The 18,204-nt window shown below is 38.3% G+C and overlaps 1 protein-coding gene across 1 annotated transcript in view; it reads left to right on the plus strand.

Annotated features, from left to right (window-relative positions):
- EPS8L2 (EPS8 signaling adaptor L2) overlaps positions 1-18,204 on the plus strand; it is a 106,459-nt gene that overhangs the window by 54,319 nt on the left and 33,936 nt on the right. Inside the window, exons 4-7 of the mRNA XM_070932698.1 lie at positions 7,685-7,749; positions 11,904-12,065; positions 14,068-14,217; positions 15,716-15,795. Coding sequence (XP_070788799.1) covers positions 7,685-7,749; positions 11,904-12,065; positions 14,068-14,217; positions 15,716-15,795 — 457 coding nt within the window. The remainder of the gene's footprint in view (positions 1-7,684; positions 7,750-11,903; positions 12,066-14,067; positions 14,218-15,715; positions 15,796-18,204) is intronic.

Below are 18,204 nucleotides of genomic sequence, written 5' to 3' on the forward strand. Positions count from 1 at the left end.
TGTTGAGGAAGCAGATATGGAAAATTCTGCTAATCTAATGCAGACTGGCACTCTCTTAAAGACAAGGAATCTTAGCAAACATTAATGCGCTCAAAACATAATTGACCCAAATAATATACAAATGCAATTTTAAAGTGCTATTACTGAGACTGAAGTATCCTTTACTCTCCAGTCCTATCATCATTTATCTTAAAATAGGTAACAATGAATTTAGTCAGGCTTTTTTCTAAGTAGCCATTGTAAACTGAGTTCTTACTATTCATACCATAGTGCCCACATATTAATTATTTGAAACAGATGTTGTTTTTATCTCACCATTTCTGTCAGACTTAAATTTAAATTAATTTCAAGTTAAAAAGAAGAAAGAAGAGAATATAAGAAGACTACTTAAACTTTAAGTAGTCATATATAAAACTTTCTGCAGCAAAATAGTAAAATATAGGGCTACTCAAAACTACAGGCAGTGTAGGAACTTCAAAAGAAAAAGATAAGGGAATATAATTATTTATAATAAAAAAAGGTTCTGGGTAGATAATATTGATATGCTTCTAATTTAGAGGAAAGCCTACATTAGATAGAAAAGTCTTGAGCATGCATATAAAATAAACATTAGAAACAAAGAAAAATGTAGAGACAATAATGATTTTAAGTACTGTGCACATTTCAAAGTGAATCAAAAGATGTAATCCCTAATTCATTGCTAAATGTTTAGAGGTGCTTTAGAGACAAAGGGTCATTGCAGCAAACTGTTCCTGCTTCTCTTTCTGGATTTTTTTCAGACTAGGGTAAATAAGAAGGATAATTCTGAGTTTTAGAAGAGAAATGTTCCTTCCCCCCAAGCTTCTGTACCCAAATTGTGGCTTGGAGTTAAATGAACAAAACCCTTTTTCTCTCCAGCAGAAAAGCAGGGAGTTGAGTGCTCTTTTTATATTAAAGAGTGCTCTTTACATGCTAAAGAAAGCATCCTTCAGTCAGACTGAATGTTGATTCATTGAATGTCTGACCCTGTCTGGCATGGGAGACTTGGATGGGTCACAACTGCTAGAGGCTATTTTCTGTGATATTTTGCACTAAAGCATGTGTAAACTTACCCTGGTTTGTTTGTAATGGACTTCTCAGTTGGCAAAGAAGGTGGCAGAAATTTGTGAAATTTATAGGGCTAGAAAAGCTGTGTATTCCTTCTATATTGAGGATATTAGTTTCAGGAAGCAGTTGGCAAGAATCCGCACTCTAATGAATTTATTGAGAAATTGCGTGCTAAAGTGTGCACATCCGTTTCCGAGATTCTGTAAGGCAATTCCCTTTTTTTTTTCCTTTCAATGAATGTGGTTCATAAGACTGAATAGCTAGCCTTCTTGCGAGATCAATGCTGGGGCATATTTCAGTGGGGCATGTAAGGCTTGTCTCCAGTTGCTGGTGGCCTACCAGGTAAACATCAAATGTAATAAGCTCAGTAGTCCAAGTTTCTTGAACTAGAATTCTATTTTGTTGGAGTAAAAATGGGGTTTCATCTGCTATGGCCAAAACCCAGCCTATGATACCTCCATGTCATTACTTGGATTCTACACTGATCTCTGAATTGTCAAAGGGACATATCAGAAGCTGAGGTCTGGAATGATGCAACCAGATGATTTGAAACAGTTCTTCTTAACCCCCAAATTTTTAACTCCAATTTTTAACCTCTAAATGTTAATCTCTATTTTTAAATTAGACTTCTCTTTGTATTTATTAGTGACCACCCTTCCCTGGATTCAGGGCTAATTTTAGCTATTTCATGGCTCAGGATTTTAAGCTCTTAACTATTTTTAATTGTTCTGTACTTTTCCTGTACTTTTAGTCGTTCTGCTTCTAGTGCACTCTGTGCTGGTCTTGTCCTATTGCAGTCTTAGTTCAGTCTTTAGACCTGTATGAAAACTGGTCTTGGACCAGAACAATAAAGATTTATTTGCTTTGCCCCTGAATGGCTTAAATTCTGACTATCTGTGGAATCTCCTAAAGTTGCTTGATTAATCCCCCTTGATCAGCAGAGAAGTCCCTTCTGAAGATACCCCCACCTGCCAGCTTCAACTCTCTGGTACTTGGGAAAGGAAGTATAGCTCCCAGGAGGTGGGATGCACTTCCCAGAGCAGGGGTGGGCAATTATGCCACCTTTACAACCTGTGGACTTCAACTCCCAGAATTTCTGAGCCAGCATAGTTGCCCATTCCTGCCCTAGAGAGAGCATTTGGCTCCCATTTTCCATATATTGTACATTTTTCATATATTGTTAAAAACACATCCCTGCTTCCAAGCTTTTTATTCCCAATGAATGTACTTGAGTGCTTAGATCTTATTTAGCTTTGAATTGTATGAATGGTTCTTTGTTTACATTTTTCTGTTGTAAACTGCCTTGATTGTCAAATAGATAGAAAGGTGGGGCTTCATCCTTTATGCTGAGTAACACACAGTGTGACAGAATAGATTGATTATACCAAAAATTTTGTCCTGCAATAGCTCAGGAAAAGAAGATTGACCTGCAGTTAATGAAGTAAACAAAGAATATCACTGTAATGGAAGCTTTCCTTGGGGCCTGGCTTATCTTTTGTGGGGAGAACTTGCTCCATCCCCTTCTTCACAAGTGTAGGGTTTATACAGCCTTTTTCAGTACAGGACATGGACAACAAATCTTTGTCCTGTTCTGAAGTTATTTTCTAACTAACCTTTCTGTATAGATTTACCTTTGATCTAGAAACATAGGCCTCTTGTGTCTAACTACCATAATGTGACTTGCTACTATTTCAGTGATATGTAACAAAGAGGGGAGAATTTGTTGTTTCCTTCCCATGTCTCTAGTTCCATGCCACATTATTCAGGTATAACCAATGGAAACAAAAAACTAGATGAAGAACTGTCTTGGATGAATTATAGCCTCTCTCCCACCCCTTGACCCCCAAAACCTCCTCTCCCATTTTTGTTATTCCATTGGTCTTTTGTGCTCTTTAAAGATAAAGGAATCTCTGTTCACTTCCTTATACTTTTAGTTTTACTCTGAAGTTCGGATTTCTCCAGTTTGTCATTTTGTGTGAATTATGTCTTCATTTTTATTTTTTTCAACAATAAATATTGAAAAAGAAACATTTCAATATCAGATTCCTTGAATGAATATTAAACTTAAATTAACGGTTTGGAATTCAAATACTTCTTTATAAATGACCTGAGGGATCTTATGCCGCATAATATTTTAAAAAATATTTTCATTTCTTAATCCTATACTTACATTCAGAATATTAGCTCAGGTCTTGCTAGTTTATAGTTAGCTAGTATATAGTTATTTGGATCTTCACCTGGCTGGCTTGGTCAAGATTTGGGTTTAACAACTAAATTGGCTAAATCCAGCCACCCTGACTTTAACTCTTTCATCACACCATCTGGTTATTCTATAAAACCAGAATGTTTCTTTTAAACATCATTCCCTCCAGAAGGAATTGCTGAGTATAAATATTCTTTTTATTTGTCTTCTGTTCTGCTAATATCCCAGGTTTTTACTCCCTTGACACTATGGCTATCATGTTATGAAGTACATAACTTTCCTATTTATGTCAGTAACATTCTTTCCCTGAGGTTCTTTTATAGTATGTTTGTCTTTGGTCTCTTAGCAATCATTTATTCTTGCTTGTGCTTTTCATCTTTTTTTTTTAAGTTGAATTTTGTGTTTCGGTTGTACAGATCACAGGATGTTTTTAGACTTTAAAAATACATATTAAAATGTTGTTTTCTAACTTGAGATGATAACCCATCAAATTAATTCATACATACTATTATTAAATTATTGTAAATTATTTCTAGCTTACTGATGACTAAATCAGCCAGATGTAGCTGGAGAAGAAAAGAATGTTGTAAATATCTCCAGTCTGGTCATCTGGCTGTCTATTATTCAACACAGACGACTAAACAACATCTTATTTGCAAATTTGTATAATCATTGCCAAGTAGATTTCTAACGCAGACATCTATGAATCTCTTCAAGTTTGTCAGGACAAGGGTATCCCAGGCCATCTGGCAAGTAGGATGCCTAGGAACATGTTTATTTTTCCCCCAGAGTTTCTATTTATGATGTATTTTGGAGAAAGCAAGAAAGCATAAACTGCGGTGGCGCAATGGTTAGAGTGCAGTACTGCAGGCTACTTCTGCCTGTCTGCCTGCCTGCAATCTGGCAGTTCAAATTTCACCAGGCTCAAAGTTGACTCAGCCTTCCATCCTTCCAGGAGGGTAAAATGAGGACCCAAATGGTTGGGGGCAATATGCTGAGTCTGTAAACCGTTTAGAGAGGGCTATAAAGCACTGTAAAGCAGTATATAAGTCTAAGTCTATTGCTATTGCTAAAGCAGAAAGCTCTTCAGAACAATAAGAGAAACATTTGCTATTCCTTATTTTTTTCTCATCTGTGTTAGAAAATAGAAATCCTAAGAAAGAATGAGAATATCCCCTGCTCTTGTTTTCCTTCTGTTATGGCCCAATCATTGTACTTCACAAATCTTTCTATTACCTATATTAAAATTGCTATAGATCCCTCGTATCCTGGACATAAACTGTTTGAACCCTTTCCCCGGGAAGCCGCTACAGGGCATTGCATGCCTACTAGACACAGAGTGCCTTCACTCTGCTGAACATCTAATTCCCACAGTATTATCTTATGTATAGGTATATTTACTCATGTAGTATGGCTATATTATTTTTTTTTCTCATCTGTTCCACCACCTTCTCTTATTGATACCATTATTATGATTATTATTAATTTGTTATTATGATTCTGATTATTTCGCTGTTTTGCATGTACACTGAGAGCTTCTGCTCTCAGTCAGGAGACAAATTCCTTGTGGATCTAATCACATTTGGCCAATAAAATATTCTATCTTCTATCTTCTATTTATGCATATATAATATATACAAGAGATAGAACAAATTATTGAGCAGAAAAATTGACACATGAACTTCAAATAGAGACAGGGAATGCTTCAATGCCAGGTTTTTGCACTCTGGTATTGATCAGTTAGAAGAAAATATTACTGGGCATCAATATTCAAATCAAGAGCAGTGAAAGCGACATTTGGTCAGGCTCCTTTTGAAACTAAAAAATAAAAACAGTGTGGAAATGACCCAAGGGAGGCAGTTAACCTGATTATTTTTTAGCAGGAAGCTGCGAGTTATTTCTTAAGCAAACTTTTTCACATCTAGTGTCTTTTCTGCAAAAATAATGGAATGACACCTAACAGAGGCAAATGCGAAGTTCTTTGTTTACAAAACAAATATAAATCACAGAGTTATACATCTGAGATGCTAATTGTAATAATGAAAAAAGATTTTGGAATAGTAGTGATTAAAAACTGAGAATGAGTCAGAAGAGTAACAGAATAACAGAGTTGGAAGCGACCTTGGAGGTCTTTTAGTCCAATCACCTGCCCAACCAGGAGATTTGAAAACCCTTTCACAGAAATAGTTGTCCATTCTCTTTTTTAAAAATGTGACTACAAAAAAAAAGTGATTGCCTTTTAGGCTGCATCAATAGAAGTATAATTTTCATATCACTGGAAATGAAGAATTTTAATGATATGTGGGAATGACTTTGGGTGTAGTGTAGTCTCTCTCTCTCTCTCTCTCTCTCTCTCTCTCTCTCTCTCTGTGTGTGTGTGTGTGTGTGTGTGTGTAGGAGAGAGATGCTGCCTAGGGAACAATCAGATAAGAGAGGGCATAGCACACAGTTGCATAATGAGTAAAGAAAGAGACTCTGAAAGGAACCTCCTTAACTTCTCTGGGTGTAAAAGAGATGGCAGGATTGATATCAGCCTTCCCAAGTAGACCAGACCAGAAACTTGATCAGATGAACTAATTCTACTGTTAATATAAAGCTACATTAACAGAATCTTTCTAATTCAACCTGTAAAGTCCTAAAATGGACTGGAGCTGAAATATTAGAAAAACCTCTTGTTGTATAATCCCACTTGTTTATTAGTTTTTTCAAAGAAAGCCCTATTCCCAAAAGCATCTCTGACAAGTACTTATATAATGCAATTCCATAATACATCTTTGTGATGCTGCCACAACTTTTAAATGCCCTTTCTAAGAAGATGGGGTGAGCAACGACTTTGCTTTTATATGACACCAAATGACAATGTTTCTTTTTCTCCAGGTATTTAAAAAAACATTTTTTTAAAAAAAATTAATTGGTTGGTTGATTAATAGATGGAAAATGTGTTTAATGCTATATAATTTGTAATTTTATTGTTATATAATATTCAAATGGTATTTGCATTATCTGTAATGTTCTGGGGTTTCTTATGGTTCAATGGCAGTTTTTAAATAATAAATAAATGAACAGTTGTGGATGGTTGATCTTTTTTTTTTATATGCAGCATTGGCCAGTAGAATCTTTTTGACTTGAAATCAAAGCTCAATTTGCCTTCCAGATATGTATGTTCCTCTCCTCTCCTCTCCTCTCCTCTCCTCTCCTCTCCTCTCCTCTCCTCTGCCCTGCCCTGCCCTGCCCTGCCCTGCCCTGCCCTCTCATTTCATCTCCAAAAACCTCATATAGAAATTTTTAAAGTTCATTGGTGTCTGATCTTTGAACTTCAATTCTTAGAATTCCCCAACCAATATTCCCGTACTGAATGTCTGCTGTCAAAGTGTGATGGTTATCTGTTGAAGGATAACCTTCAACAGAAGCGATGTGGGAGTTACATCTAACCATATCTATGAGCACTAAGTATGGGGAAACTGTATCAGGAGGAAAGACTGACACTGAATTATGGCCTCACTTTCTCTCTGAATAATGAAGAAGTCGGACTGTGTGTTTGCCAAGAAAATATCTACTTTGGGACTTACTTAACTAAATAATACCCATGCATGCTAGAACGTTGCTGTTATTCCAATAGAATGGTGTGTAAAACCTTCTATAAACCAATTAAATAAAACTATCAATAATAAATAAGCTATCCTGAAAGGGAAAAAAAGGAATACATTTTTGGAAGAAAAAGCTAGCCAAGTGTTAGAGCGATTGTTATCCTACTGTAAGGTCCAATAATAATACCTTTAAGCTCATAAATGTCAAACAAGAAACTTAAACAGAGGCTTGAATAACATAGCATTTAATCTTTAATCTTAGCTGTTCCAAACACATACAAGATACATGCAGGGAAGAACTATAAACGAGAGGGAATGTGAATCCCTTTTATATTGTTTAGGAAGGTCATAAACCTCCAATTCTGGCATCTTTGATTTGTGTATCCCCCTGGAACAGGGTAGAGCCTCTAGATTAGCACCATTAGCGTTATCTTTTCCTGATCATCTTCTTTGTGTTCACACTTGGCTATTTAGCCCCCTGGGGTGAAGGGCACTCAAGATACAGATACAGAGATAAGGCTCTGATCAAAAGGTGGAACATATGTTTTGACAAATGCCAGATACTTTATAGACCGCAATAACAGTATATGTTTGTTCCAGGAAGTTAGTCAGTGTGGCATATTTGTGATACAGCTTCAAAGGCATAATATATGTATGTGTTCCAGGAAACAAATATTTACAGCATGCAGGTATACAAAGACATCATATATCATACATATATATGTTGCAGGAAACAAATAACAAGTTTCTACTAATTCTAGTATTTCAGTATATCTATTTTCTTACACTACATTTTTTCCTCCCACAGAACAAAGGAAGAAATACTCCAACTCAAACGTCATAATGCACGAAACATCTCAATACCATGTCCAGGTGAGTCGGAAATTATTTAGCAATAGGTAAGGGAACTGAGTCAATGTGCAATCTCTTTGCACAACTACCAATACAACAGAAATAAGTCACAGGAGGGAAATAGTCAGCTAATAAATCTAATAAAATAAACAATTTCTTCAAAGTTAACACTAATAATGTAGCCCGAGCAGTTTAGCAGGTTCACTGTGAGCAAGCAACAGAATTGGGAAATCCTTCCATTTGCTTAATTTTCCCCTCTTTTTTTCCAAGATTACTGGGGGTGGGGTGGGGGGATAGTTACCTGGTTGAAATCAGTTCTTTAAAAAGGGAAAAGCTAGGTTTTTCCCATGCCACCTATGTTCCCAGTGTACCAGTGAGGCTTTTTAAAATTAAATTTAAAAAAAACTTCTGTTGGTGCCTTTGTAAAAGAGAATTGCTCCTAATGGGGAGACAAAGGAAAGTATTGGGCTGGAGGTACAAGCTCTGCTGGTCCCAACAGGCCAGAAGCCAGATTCCCTGCTGCTGGTGTAGCCTTGGTTCATTCAGTGGATGGAAGAATGGAGGGACAGTATGAGGAATCCTGCTTCCCCGTTGCATGTTTGTTCTGACTGCATGCTTGCTCTGGGCTTCCTATAAAAGGCTGGGATTATATATTCAAATGCACCATTGTCTAAAATAAGCAAACCTTCATTTGTGGCATATTTAATGTATTTGAGCTCTCAGAAGGCTGGAGTTGAAACTGTATATATGACTTAAATTCTGGTGATTCCTTTTGAAAATAAGCAATAAGATGATTGTAAGCATTTCCACAGGAGTGATGCCTTTGCTCTTTCAGTAACCAAAATATGTCTCTCCTTATCATGTTTGTTCAGGCACGAAGTGAGCTTTCATCCTGAACGCTAATCAAATAAAATATGATTGCCAGTACACCAAGTTCTCATAAGTAGATTTCTCTTGATTAGTATGGCTTCATACCTATCAATACAGATATTATTTCTAGAATTCTAAACCAAGGTCTTTTTTGTTCTTAGCAAAAAAAATTGTTGCGTGCTGGCTGGGGAATGCTGGGAGTTGAAGTCCACAGAATTTAAGGTTGCCAAATTTGAGAAGCACTGTACTAGAACATTTCCTGCCTGGAAGCCTAGCAGTAATTTTGATGCTTGCAAATCATTCGTCCAAGGGCTACCAAAATGCCCATGTTATTACCAGAGTAAAGGTCCAGCTCTCTCTGATGCTCTACCAGTTGAAGTGCCATTCTAGCATTTTCTCTGTTGCAAAGCCTCAGTGGGAATAGATTCTTTGCAGCAATGAAGGAATTAAAGGGGAAAATGCTGCTATGTCTTTTATCACTTCTCCAGTTGCAAACATGGCTCAAACTTATTAACCAACTTGGTTTCTTGGCTTTGCTTTAGAAAGAGATTGAGGAAACTAAAAAGGTTTTCAACCTCCCAGGAAAAATCTTATAGTTCCTTTTCAGAGGGACAGAATTCAGCAAGTATGAATGAGGATTTCAACTACCCTGGCAGTAGAAAGTATTGTCCAAAGATAGGATAGGATAGGATAGGATAGGATAGGATAGGATAGGATAGGATAGGATAGCATAGCATAGCATAGCATAGCATAGCATAGCATAGCATAGCATAGCATAGCATAGCATAGCATAGCATAGCATAAGGATCAGGATCAGGATCAGGATCTTGGAGGTCTTCTAGTTCAGCCTCCTCCTCAAGCATATCAGACAAGTGCCTGTCCAGTCTCTTCTTAAAAACCTCCAGTGACGGAGCCCCTAAAAGTAGCGCTGTTATACTTTTTTCTCTGTAAGATTTTCTGCAGCTCTTTTGTTTTTCCTTAAGAGATGGTCTCCTTTTTAGAAAAGTGGGGAACACAGCTGGGATGCAAATAGTCAGGACTTGCTATCAAATTCCCTCCTCAGAGCAGAGCAGTTGCAGGATAAATAACTTTATCCGGAACTTTGTCGAGTCAGCATAGTGCAAAATTAAGCGAATGTGTGTTTTGCTTGCTGGATTATGAGGAGAAGGAGGTCAAGTGCAGAACCAGCGTAAGAAGGTCCACAATGGGCAAACCTCTAATCCAAGAAGCTGGCCTTTTCACAGGGAGCACTGTGGTCTTAATTGAGTTTCCTAGGAGAACGGATTAATGTAATTTTGAAGGGTCTTTTACACTTCCCTCTGCTGGATGATAAAGCCATAGTGGTAGCATTGTGTTGATGTTTCCTGAGCCAAGGAAGAACAGCTTCTTTTCATCAGCCAACAACAGCAGGCAGATGGAGATTAACAAAAGGCCCCCTTTCCTGTGTGTTTTGTTGCACTGTTTGATAACAATGTTCTTGCTCCTGGCATTATCATCAGTAGGGCCTGCACAAAAATAGCTCATGTATGCAAATCCTCACATCTAGAAAGCAAACTGTTGGAGTGTGTGGAGCCAAGGAGGGCTTTTCCCCTTTCAAACTAGGGCAACAAGTTTTGAGCTGAGGTGGAATTATTACAAGTCCAATCATGCCTGGCTGTTTGTTCGGTTTTGTTTTTATTTTTTAATTGCTTGCAGAAAGCTGAATGCCTTACTGTGGTCTCAGTATAAATGACTCTGCAGTAAAGAGAAAGAACTAACTAAGGGCTGCCACGTGTGTTTAAATTCATAGGACTCAGGGGTGAAATCTAAAATTTGTTACTACCGGTTCTGTGGGCATGGCTTGGTGGGGGGGGGGCGGTAATGTGACTGGGTGGGTGTGGCCACCTTTTTTTTTTTTTAACTTTTAAAAGCATTTTTTTCTACAACCTCTTCGGCCGAAGAGGTTGCAGAAAAAAATTCTTTTAAAAGTCTCTGATGATCAGGCAACTCAGCTGGGATTGCCAGAGGCTTTTAAAGGCATTTTTTTCCCTACAGCCTCTTTGGCCGAAGAGGTTGTAGAAAAAATGCTTTTAAAAGCCTCTGATGATCCCAGCTGAGCCGCACGATCATCAGAGGCTTTTTTTTTTTACTTTTAAAAGCATTTTTTTCGGCTGAAGAGGTTGTAGAAAAAATGCTTTTAAAAGTTAAAAAAACAGCCTCTGATGATCGCGCGGCTCAACTGGTCATGTGGGAGGGGCACAGGGATTTTTGCTACCGGTTCTCCGAACCACCCACTACCGGATTGGGCGATCTGGTCCGAACCGGGAGCATTTCACCCCTGATAGGACTTAACAGTTCTTCAAAACAAGACCTAGAATTTGGCTGCAGGTCCTTGTTAGTTCACATAGCTCTTTTGCAAATTATCTTCTATAAAGTAAGATTTGAGAGACTGCTGATAAACAAAACCATCAAATCTATAGCAGTGGTTTCTTTTATACACTGGCAGTATTTGCACCATAGAATTGGGGGAAAGCCAAAATCAGAGAGCCAGTTTGGTTTAGTGTTAAGGCACCAGGATAGAAAAACAGATTGTTTGCCAACGGATCAGGAGGTAATTCAAAAAATTTATGCATGTGCAGAAATGGATAAACTAACCTTAGAAATAAAAGACAAGGAAGACTCAAAATATTTTAAAGTATGGAATAGATGGTACAAGTGGATAAATCAAAAGAAAAAAGGGTAAAGACAAAATTCAGGAAAAATCAAATGTAATAAATAAACACCGTCAGGTAGATAGAATAGGTAATAAGTCACTGTTTATATATGTGTGTACATATAATTACATATATTTAGTTTGTTTGTGGTGTTGTGTATTGTATATGTAATTTTATGATTGAGAAAAATTTGTATATTTTTGTTTTTTAATATTTTTAAACTTAATAAAGTTTGTTTTTAAAATTAAAAAAAAAAGACACCTGGTCTAAAACCTTGTCTAAGGCATGAAAGCCAGTTGGATGACCTTGGGCCAATCGCTCTCTTCTGGCCCAAACCCCCTCACAGGGTTGTTCTTGTCAGGAAAATAGGAGGAGGAAGGAGTATTAGGCATGTTCGCCATTTTGACTTATCTCTAAAGTAAGAAAGATGGGATAAAAAAAAAAACCCTAATAAATAAAATAATTGACAAAGTTTCTAGTAGAAACTAGAGTTAGTTGTCTCTATGAACACGTGTGTACTCAATGAATACAATCAAACTCTGGAGTTAAATTGTTAATCATCCCTGTTTGACCTTTTGCGGCGTTTCCCTCCCTCCCCCCCCCACTTTCCAGCACCTGGCTACCTTCATCATGGATAAAAGCGAGGCCATCGTAACAGTGGAAGATGCCATCAGGAAGCTCAAACAGCTGAGCTCCAAAGAGAAGATCTGGGCCCAAGAAATGCTGCTGCAGGTGAATGACAAATCGATTCGACTGTTGGATTGTGGAACTCAGGTGAGCAGCAAAAACCTCTTTTTGGAGGGTGATGGTGAGGCAAGTTGCTAAACATACATTAGAAAGATTAAGATTTACATAAAGGTATTGCATATTATTTCTCAATGGGTTGATGAATTGCCGCAGGCTTTTCTAAGAATATTAAACTGGATGGAATTCATGCTCAGACCAACCACAACAAAAAGTCAAAAGTCTGCCCGATTTCTTCCGCCTACGTGCATAGCAAGCACCTTGTTGTCTGTGTGCCTGTATTCCAGCAGGGATATGACTGATCTAATCAAGATGACTGAGCAGAGGGATGAATTGCATATTAACGGAAATGCTTTCTGTTCTGCCAAAGCATTGGGTGATGGACAAGAGAGGTTGTTTACATTTCAATTAGAATAAATGGTCTTGATAGATTAGGTCAGGAGCTGTGCTGGTAAATGTTAGAAACCTAATAACACAAGGCAGCCTCCCCTGATCTAGCACCCTCCAAATTGGTTGGACCACAATTCCCATATAATGGATGGATCTAATGAGATAATGTATTTGGAGGGCATCAAAATGATAAAAGTCTGGGCTCCCTCATTGCAATGAGCCACAGAGTTATTGATTTGTTCCTGGGTTAGCATTATGTGCAAGCAAGACAGGTAAATAAACCATCTTTTCTTGGGGGATAATAAATAACTATCTTGTCAATTGTGGTTGTGGTTTACATGATATATGAGTGAGGAAGCATGGTTTATTTGTGATCTGCTGGATCACCACGATTCGTTTTTGTATTCTGGTCATGCTTCTAACCCTAACTAAAATGACAGGAAAAGAAGCTTGGAGCAGATTAAAAAAAAACATGATTATCTTGCTACAAACTAATCTAGCTTTGGTAAAGTCGAGGTAGTCCTCGACTTACCACCAAAACTGAGCTCAGAATTTGTGTTGCTAAGTGAGAAATTTGTTAAGTGAGTTTTGCCCCATTTTACGACTTTTCTTGCCACATTGGTTAAGTGAATCACCGCAGTGGTTAATTTAGTAATATGATTGTTAAGTGAATCTGGCTTTCCCATTGACTTTGCTTGTCAGACGGTCGCAAAATGACTCCTGAACTTTGCAACCGTCATAAATATGAGTCAATTATCAAGCATCTGAATGTAAATCACATGACCCTTGGGATACTGCAATGGTCATAAGTGTGAAAAATGGTTGTAAGCCACTATTTTCAGGGCTGTAACTTCGAACGGTCACTAAATGAACTGTTGTAAGTCGAGGGCTACCTGTATGGTACTTGATATGATGTGTGAATGAAGCTAATTTCCACAATAAAAAGTGGTCTTTAACTTTATTTTCCAAATAAGAAATAAAGAAACTCTAACGCAGTGTTTCTCAACCTTGGCCGCTGGACGATGTGTGGACTTCAACTTCCAGAATTCTGAGAGTTGAAGTCCACACATCGTCCAGCGGCCAAGGTTGAGAAACACTGCTCTAAGGTAATGCTCAGAATAAAATACCGAACTTCTATCAAGTTAAACTAAATACAAAGAGCCATGCCCACCTTTTAGAAAGCCCGGAACGATTTTATTTGAATAAATAATGCTCACAATCAGCTCTTAGTTAAATATATAAACTGAAAGAACTACACTTTTGAGGCGTTATGGATAATTTTTCCGGTTGGCATCTGAGAGAATCCATTATTAAGGCAAGATATAAACAGATCATTACAAAAAAGTTATCAGTTCATCAGGTTTTTTTTCAGCATGTCCCAATTTATCGCAAGTACCAAGAGTTATGCTCTCTTTCTTTCAGTCCCTGCTGAATAATGTGCGTCAGTTAATAGTGTTGCCACTCTGATGTTGAGAATGTGGCTGCTAATGGATTTAAACTCCTAAGGGCAACTCAAATGCTCCTATGTTCATGGTCTCCTTTTGCAAACAGACATTTCAATGTGCAAATGCAGCCTCTAGCTGAACATCCCTTTATGTACCAGTATATTTGAACCACATTCTCTTTGGTGTTTGCTTTTCAGGAAGAGCTCGAAGACTTCCTTCTGCCAACAGTCCAGCACTGCCAGACTGTGCTGAATCAGATGCGATATCCCTCCATCCTTCTGTTGGTGTGTCAAGACTCTGAACAACACAAACCTGACATTCACTTCTTTAATTGTGATGAAGTGGAGGTAAACGGCAGTTCTTCAGTCCTTATTGAAGAGGGAGCCAAATGAGGTTATGAGAACTTGGACTCACTAGAGCAGGGGTCCTCAAACTTTTTAAACAGAGGGCCAATTCACAGTCCCTCGGACTGTTGGGGGGCCGGACCATTAAACAATACCACAATTTAAACTTCAATTTGTTATGCTCCTGGGGATGGAAAGCAGGTTAGTGAAGGGATGTAGCTGCCTTGGGGGTTGAGGGACTTCTGCTTGTGTGTGTGTCTCCCTACCTCCATCGCTCCCTCTCTCTCACTGGAGGCTGGGGAGGCAAAAAACAGGCCCGTTTTTGGCCTCCTTGGCCTCTAGAAGACAGGTGGGGGCCGCCAGGTAGGTAGGGTGATGTAGACAGGGCAGGCTCATGGTCGCGCGTGGGCTGGATTAATGGCTGCAGCAGGCCATATCCGGCCCACAGGCTGTAGTTTGAGGACCCCTGTACTAGAGTTACAGTCCCAACCAATCCCCCAAGTGCAAGGTTGGCCTACATTTTAGAGTTATAGAGAAGAGCCCTCATTTTTAAATTTTATTTTATTATTTTTATTTTATTTTATTTTATTATTTTTTAAGATTTATATGGCTGTCCATCTTAAAACACAACCCTGGGCAGCTCACAACAGTAATTAAATCCTGATCTATAAAAACCATAAAACACACCTTAACATGGTGCCTTGGTCATTCCCTTGGGATGCCCCAACAACCCACCCAAAACAAGTACCAAGAAACAGTTTCACACTAGCCCAGTACCTGCATAAAAAGCCAGGTCTGGATGACCATCCAGAAGACTAAAAGGATGGAGCCTTTCAGATTGCTGCGGGAAGGCCATCCCACAAGATAGGGACAGCTATGGAAAAAGCACACATCCCTGGTCCAACTAGATGGCAAGATTTCAGAGAAGGGACCTAGAGAGGGGCAATCCTGTGGCACGAATATTTAAAGTTTCCAAATTATCTCATGGCTTGGAGAAGGGAGGATAAAGCCCTACCAAGAGTTCCATGTCAGCAGAAGCTCCACACTGAAGCCCACCTCTGCCAAAACAAATGCAAACAAGAGACTGTTTTCAGAAATAGGTGGGTTTTGCAGAGCTCCCTTAAAAGAGGATGTGTTTACAGAGCAGGAAAACACCCTCCATGATTCATATAGCAATATATTTGTTGGCTGCATTTTGAAAGTTTAAAGCTTTCTAGAAATTAGCTTTACTTGAGGATTGAAGGGAACCTTTGCTTCAAATCTGAATAACCTCTCTGTTTAAATTCTGCTGCTAGCAATCCTCATAGCCCCATGAAATATTTCCTTGATGCCCTGTGCCTGTATGTTTCCCTTTTACACATTTTGTTTTTAAAGCGAAGGCATACATCATCAATAAAATGTAGATTTAGGGCAGTCAATTAATGCTGTCTATCAGACAGGCTGCGTGCATTTTTCCATTGCATCTTTCCTTCCCCAATCTATTTCTGATTCTGTGTTTTAGGCAGAGATGGTTCATGAGGACATAGAAAGTGCACTTGCTGACCATAAGTTTGGAAGGAAGATACGACCTCAGACCCTCAAGTAAGTGGCTTCTGTATATGGACAAACTGTAGCAGGGAGCCCAGGAAAATGCATTTCTTGGACTACAGGGGTTGGAAGTTTCCTTTCCAAGTTTGAGTTGTTGCCATTTGAAAATGGGCGGTGGAAGCTCACTTGGAGTAGCAAAACTTTGAGGAATTTTACCCGTATTCCATGAAGATGGAGGAAAGAATTATCTCTGGCAGCAGAGTTGCTCTTTCTCTCAGGAAGACATTCTGAAACCCAAATCTAATGAATAAAGAATTGGATGAGAGTGTTTCAGACAGGTTTCAGTAACAGAGGAAATAGCCTAAAACACAAGTGAAAATTCACCTCTTAATGCTATCACATTTCAGCACAATTGTTCAGAAATCATTCCAACTAAATTTCATTATTTAGGATTTTTTTTCATCAGCTGGAGAATAATTGCAGGTCATTGTGAATCAGTTTCTAGGACTGGGAATTGAAAGCAGTGGCTTTGTGCAAGTGCCTAAATATATCTTGCTGGAACTTAATAGGGCAGAGATGGAGCCCTGCTTAATGCATTTGTTAATGAAAAAAAATATTATAAAGTCGATAGGATTAGAGATAGTTGCATACTACCTTCAATTCCCATGAAAATAATTTGAACCTCAAAATTTGGGGATTCTTTACCAATAATATGAGTCCTTCCATGTTCATCCATCTCCCTTCCAATTGACCAAAGGACACTATCCAGCCGGAGCCTTGTCTGGAACAGTTGTTGCACTGGGGTAACTGAATCCCCTCTTCCCCACTTCATATAAAAGGGAAATAAAAGAAATCAGTACTACCTTTTCAGTACCTGATATGTCCATTTATTCAGCCTTTTTAATAGACATGTGAAAGCAGCTGCTTTCAGGAGATACTTAACTGGTTCCACAGCTGACATCTTTTGCACATTTAAAAGGCCCTTGCTTTTTTTAACATGATGGTGAAATGCTAATATGTCAGCAACTTTATAATCAGGCATTTTATCCTCCTACTTGTAATCTTGATTACATATTAACTGCAGTGCAATGCTTGTAGACAATTATTGCGAACAAGGCAAGTATTAGGAAGGTAAACGGTATGGTAGGTGAATTGATGGGAAAGAACAGTGGCCATTTTGGTTCCAGAAGACAAGATGATGCATTTCTTTTCATCAGTGAAAATGAAATCAGCCACAAACTCTGCAGAGCCACAAGTTCAGGGGGAAACAAATCACCTATGCTCTGGCTTCAAGTAAACTACCACGGAGCTAGAAATAAATTGACTCAGCTCCCCAAACCAGCTGATGCTATCAGATCAGACAGAGTTGTGAACCAGTTTGGTCTGGTGGTTAAGGCACCAGACTAGAAACCAGAGTCTGTGGGTTTTAGTTCAACCTCAGGCCTGAAAGCCAGCTGAGTGACCTTAGGCCAGTCACACTCTCTCTCAGCACCACCCACCCCACAGAGTTATTGTTGTGGGGGAAATAGAGAAGGAAGGAATATTAGGAATGTTTGCTGCCTTGAGTTATTTATAGAAATAATAAAGGTGGGATAAAAATCAATAAGATAAATCTGGAACTGATTTTGAATTTGTACAAAACCCTTGTGTCCCGTTTCTATGAAAATTTTACCTGAAAGTTCTCATCAATTGGACTTAGGCCTTATGATGCCCACTGGTTTGCTTTTTCCCAGCACCCGGAAGGCTTGGTCATTAAAGAAACATTCATTTATCCACATCAGTCTCTATTATCCATAGAGTTGCTATGTACATTTCATGACGCTTTGCAAGCAGAAAAAAAAAAAGCACAAGTTGTGAAAGAACTGATCAGGTTTACAAATTGCACATAAATCAGAGATAATCATTAACGTATTTATTTATCAAATTTATGTAGCTCTTCATATCGTCCCAAAGGGAGGATGTACTACAATAAACAAAACAGCCAACAAAAACAGATAAAAATATAAAAGTCACAATAATAAATACAACATAAAAACAAAAGTACTAGCCCTGGATAGAGGGAGGATAAAAATGTCCACTCTGGCAATGGAGCAAGTATGTTGATGTGCCCATAGAATTTTAGAAATCAAAAAGGTGTCTGAAGAAAATGTTCAACAGTCAGTTGTGGGTCTGGTCTGATACCTCTACTGACTCCTTGCTTGCTGAGAGAAGCAAAATAGAATGGTGATTTTATGCACACTTGTTTATTTAGCATTAAATCTAGCTGAATTTAGTAGGATTTCTACAGTGACCAACATATGCAGATCAGCTTAATCTGTACAACGGATGTAAATGAAAGGCTTTGCATTGTTAGATCACCCATAATTGAAGTCTATATGAAATGTTTTGTACTCCTCCCCTCCATAATTAAATATTGCTCTTAGTCCAATAAATTCCAAATTAATCAACACGGGTTTAAATTCA

The sequence above is a fragment of the Pituophis catenifer genome, unplaced genomic scaffold, assembly GCF_029215685.1.
Source record: "Pituophis catenifer annectens isolate HBS135680 unplaced genomic scaffold, rPitCat1.0.hap2 SCAF_1, whole genome shotgun sequence".
Classification (NCBI taxonomy): domain Eukaryota; kingdom Metazoa; phylum Chordata; class Lepidosauria; order Squamata; family Colubridae; genus Pituophis; species Pituophis catenifer.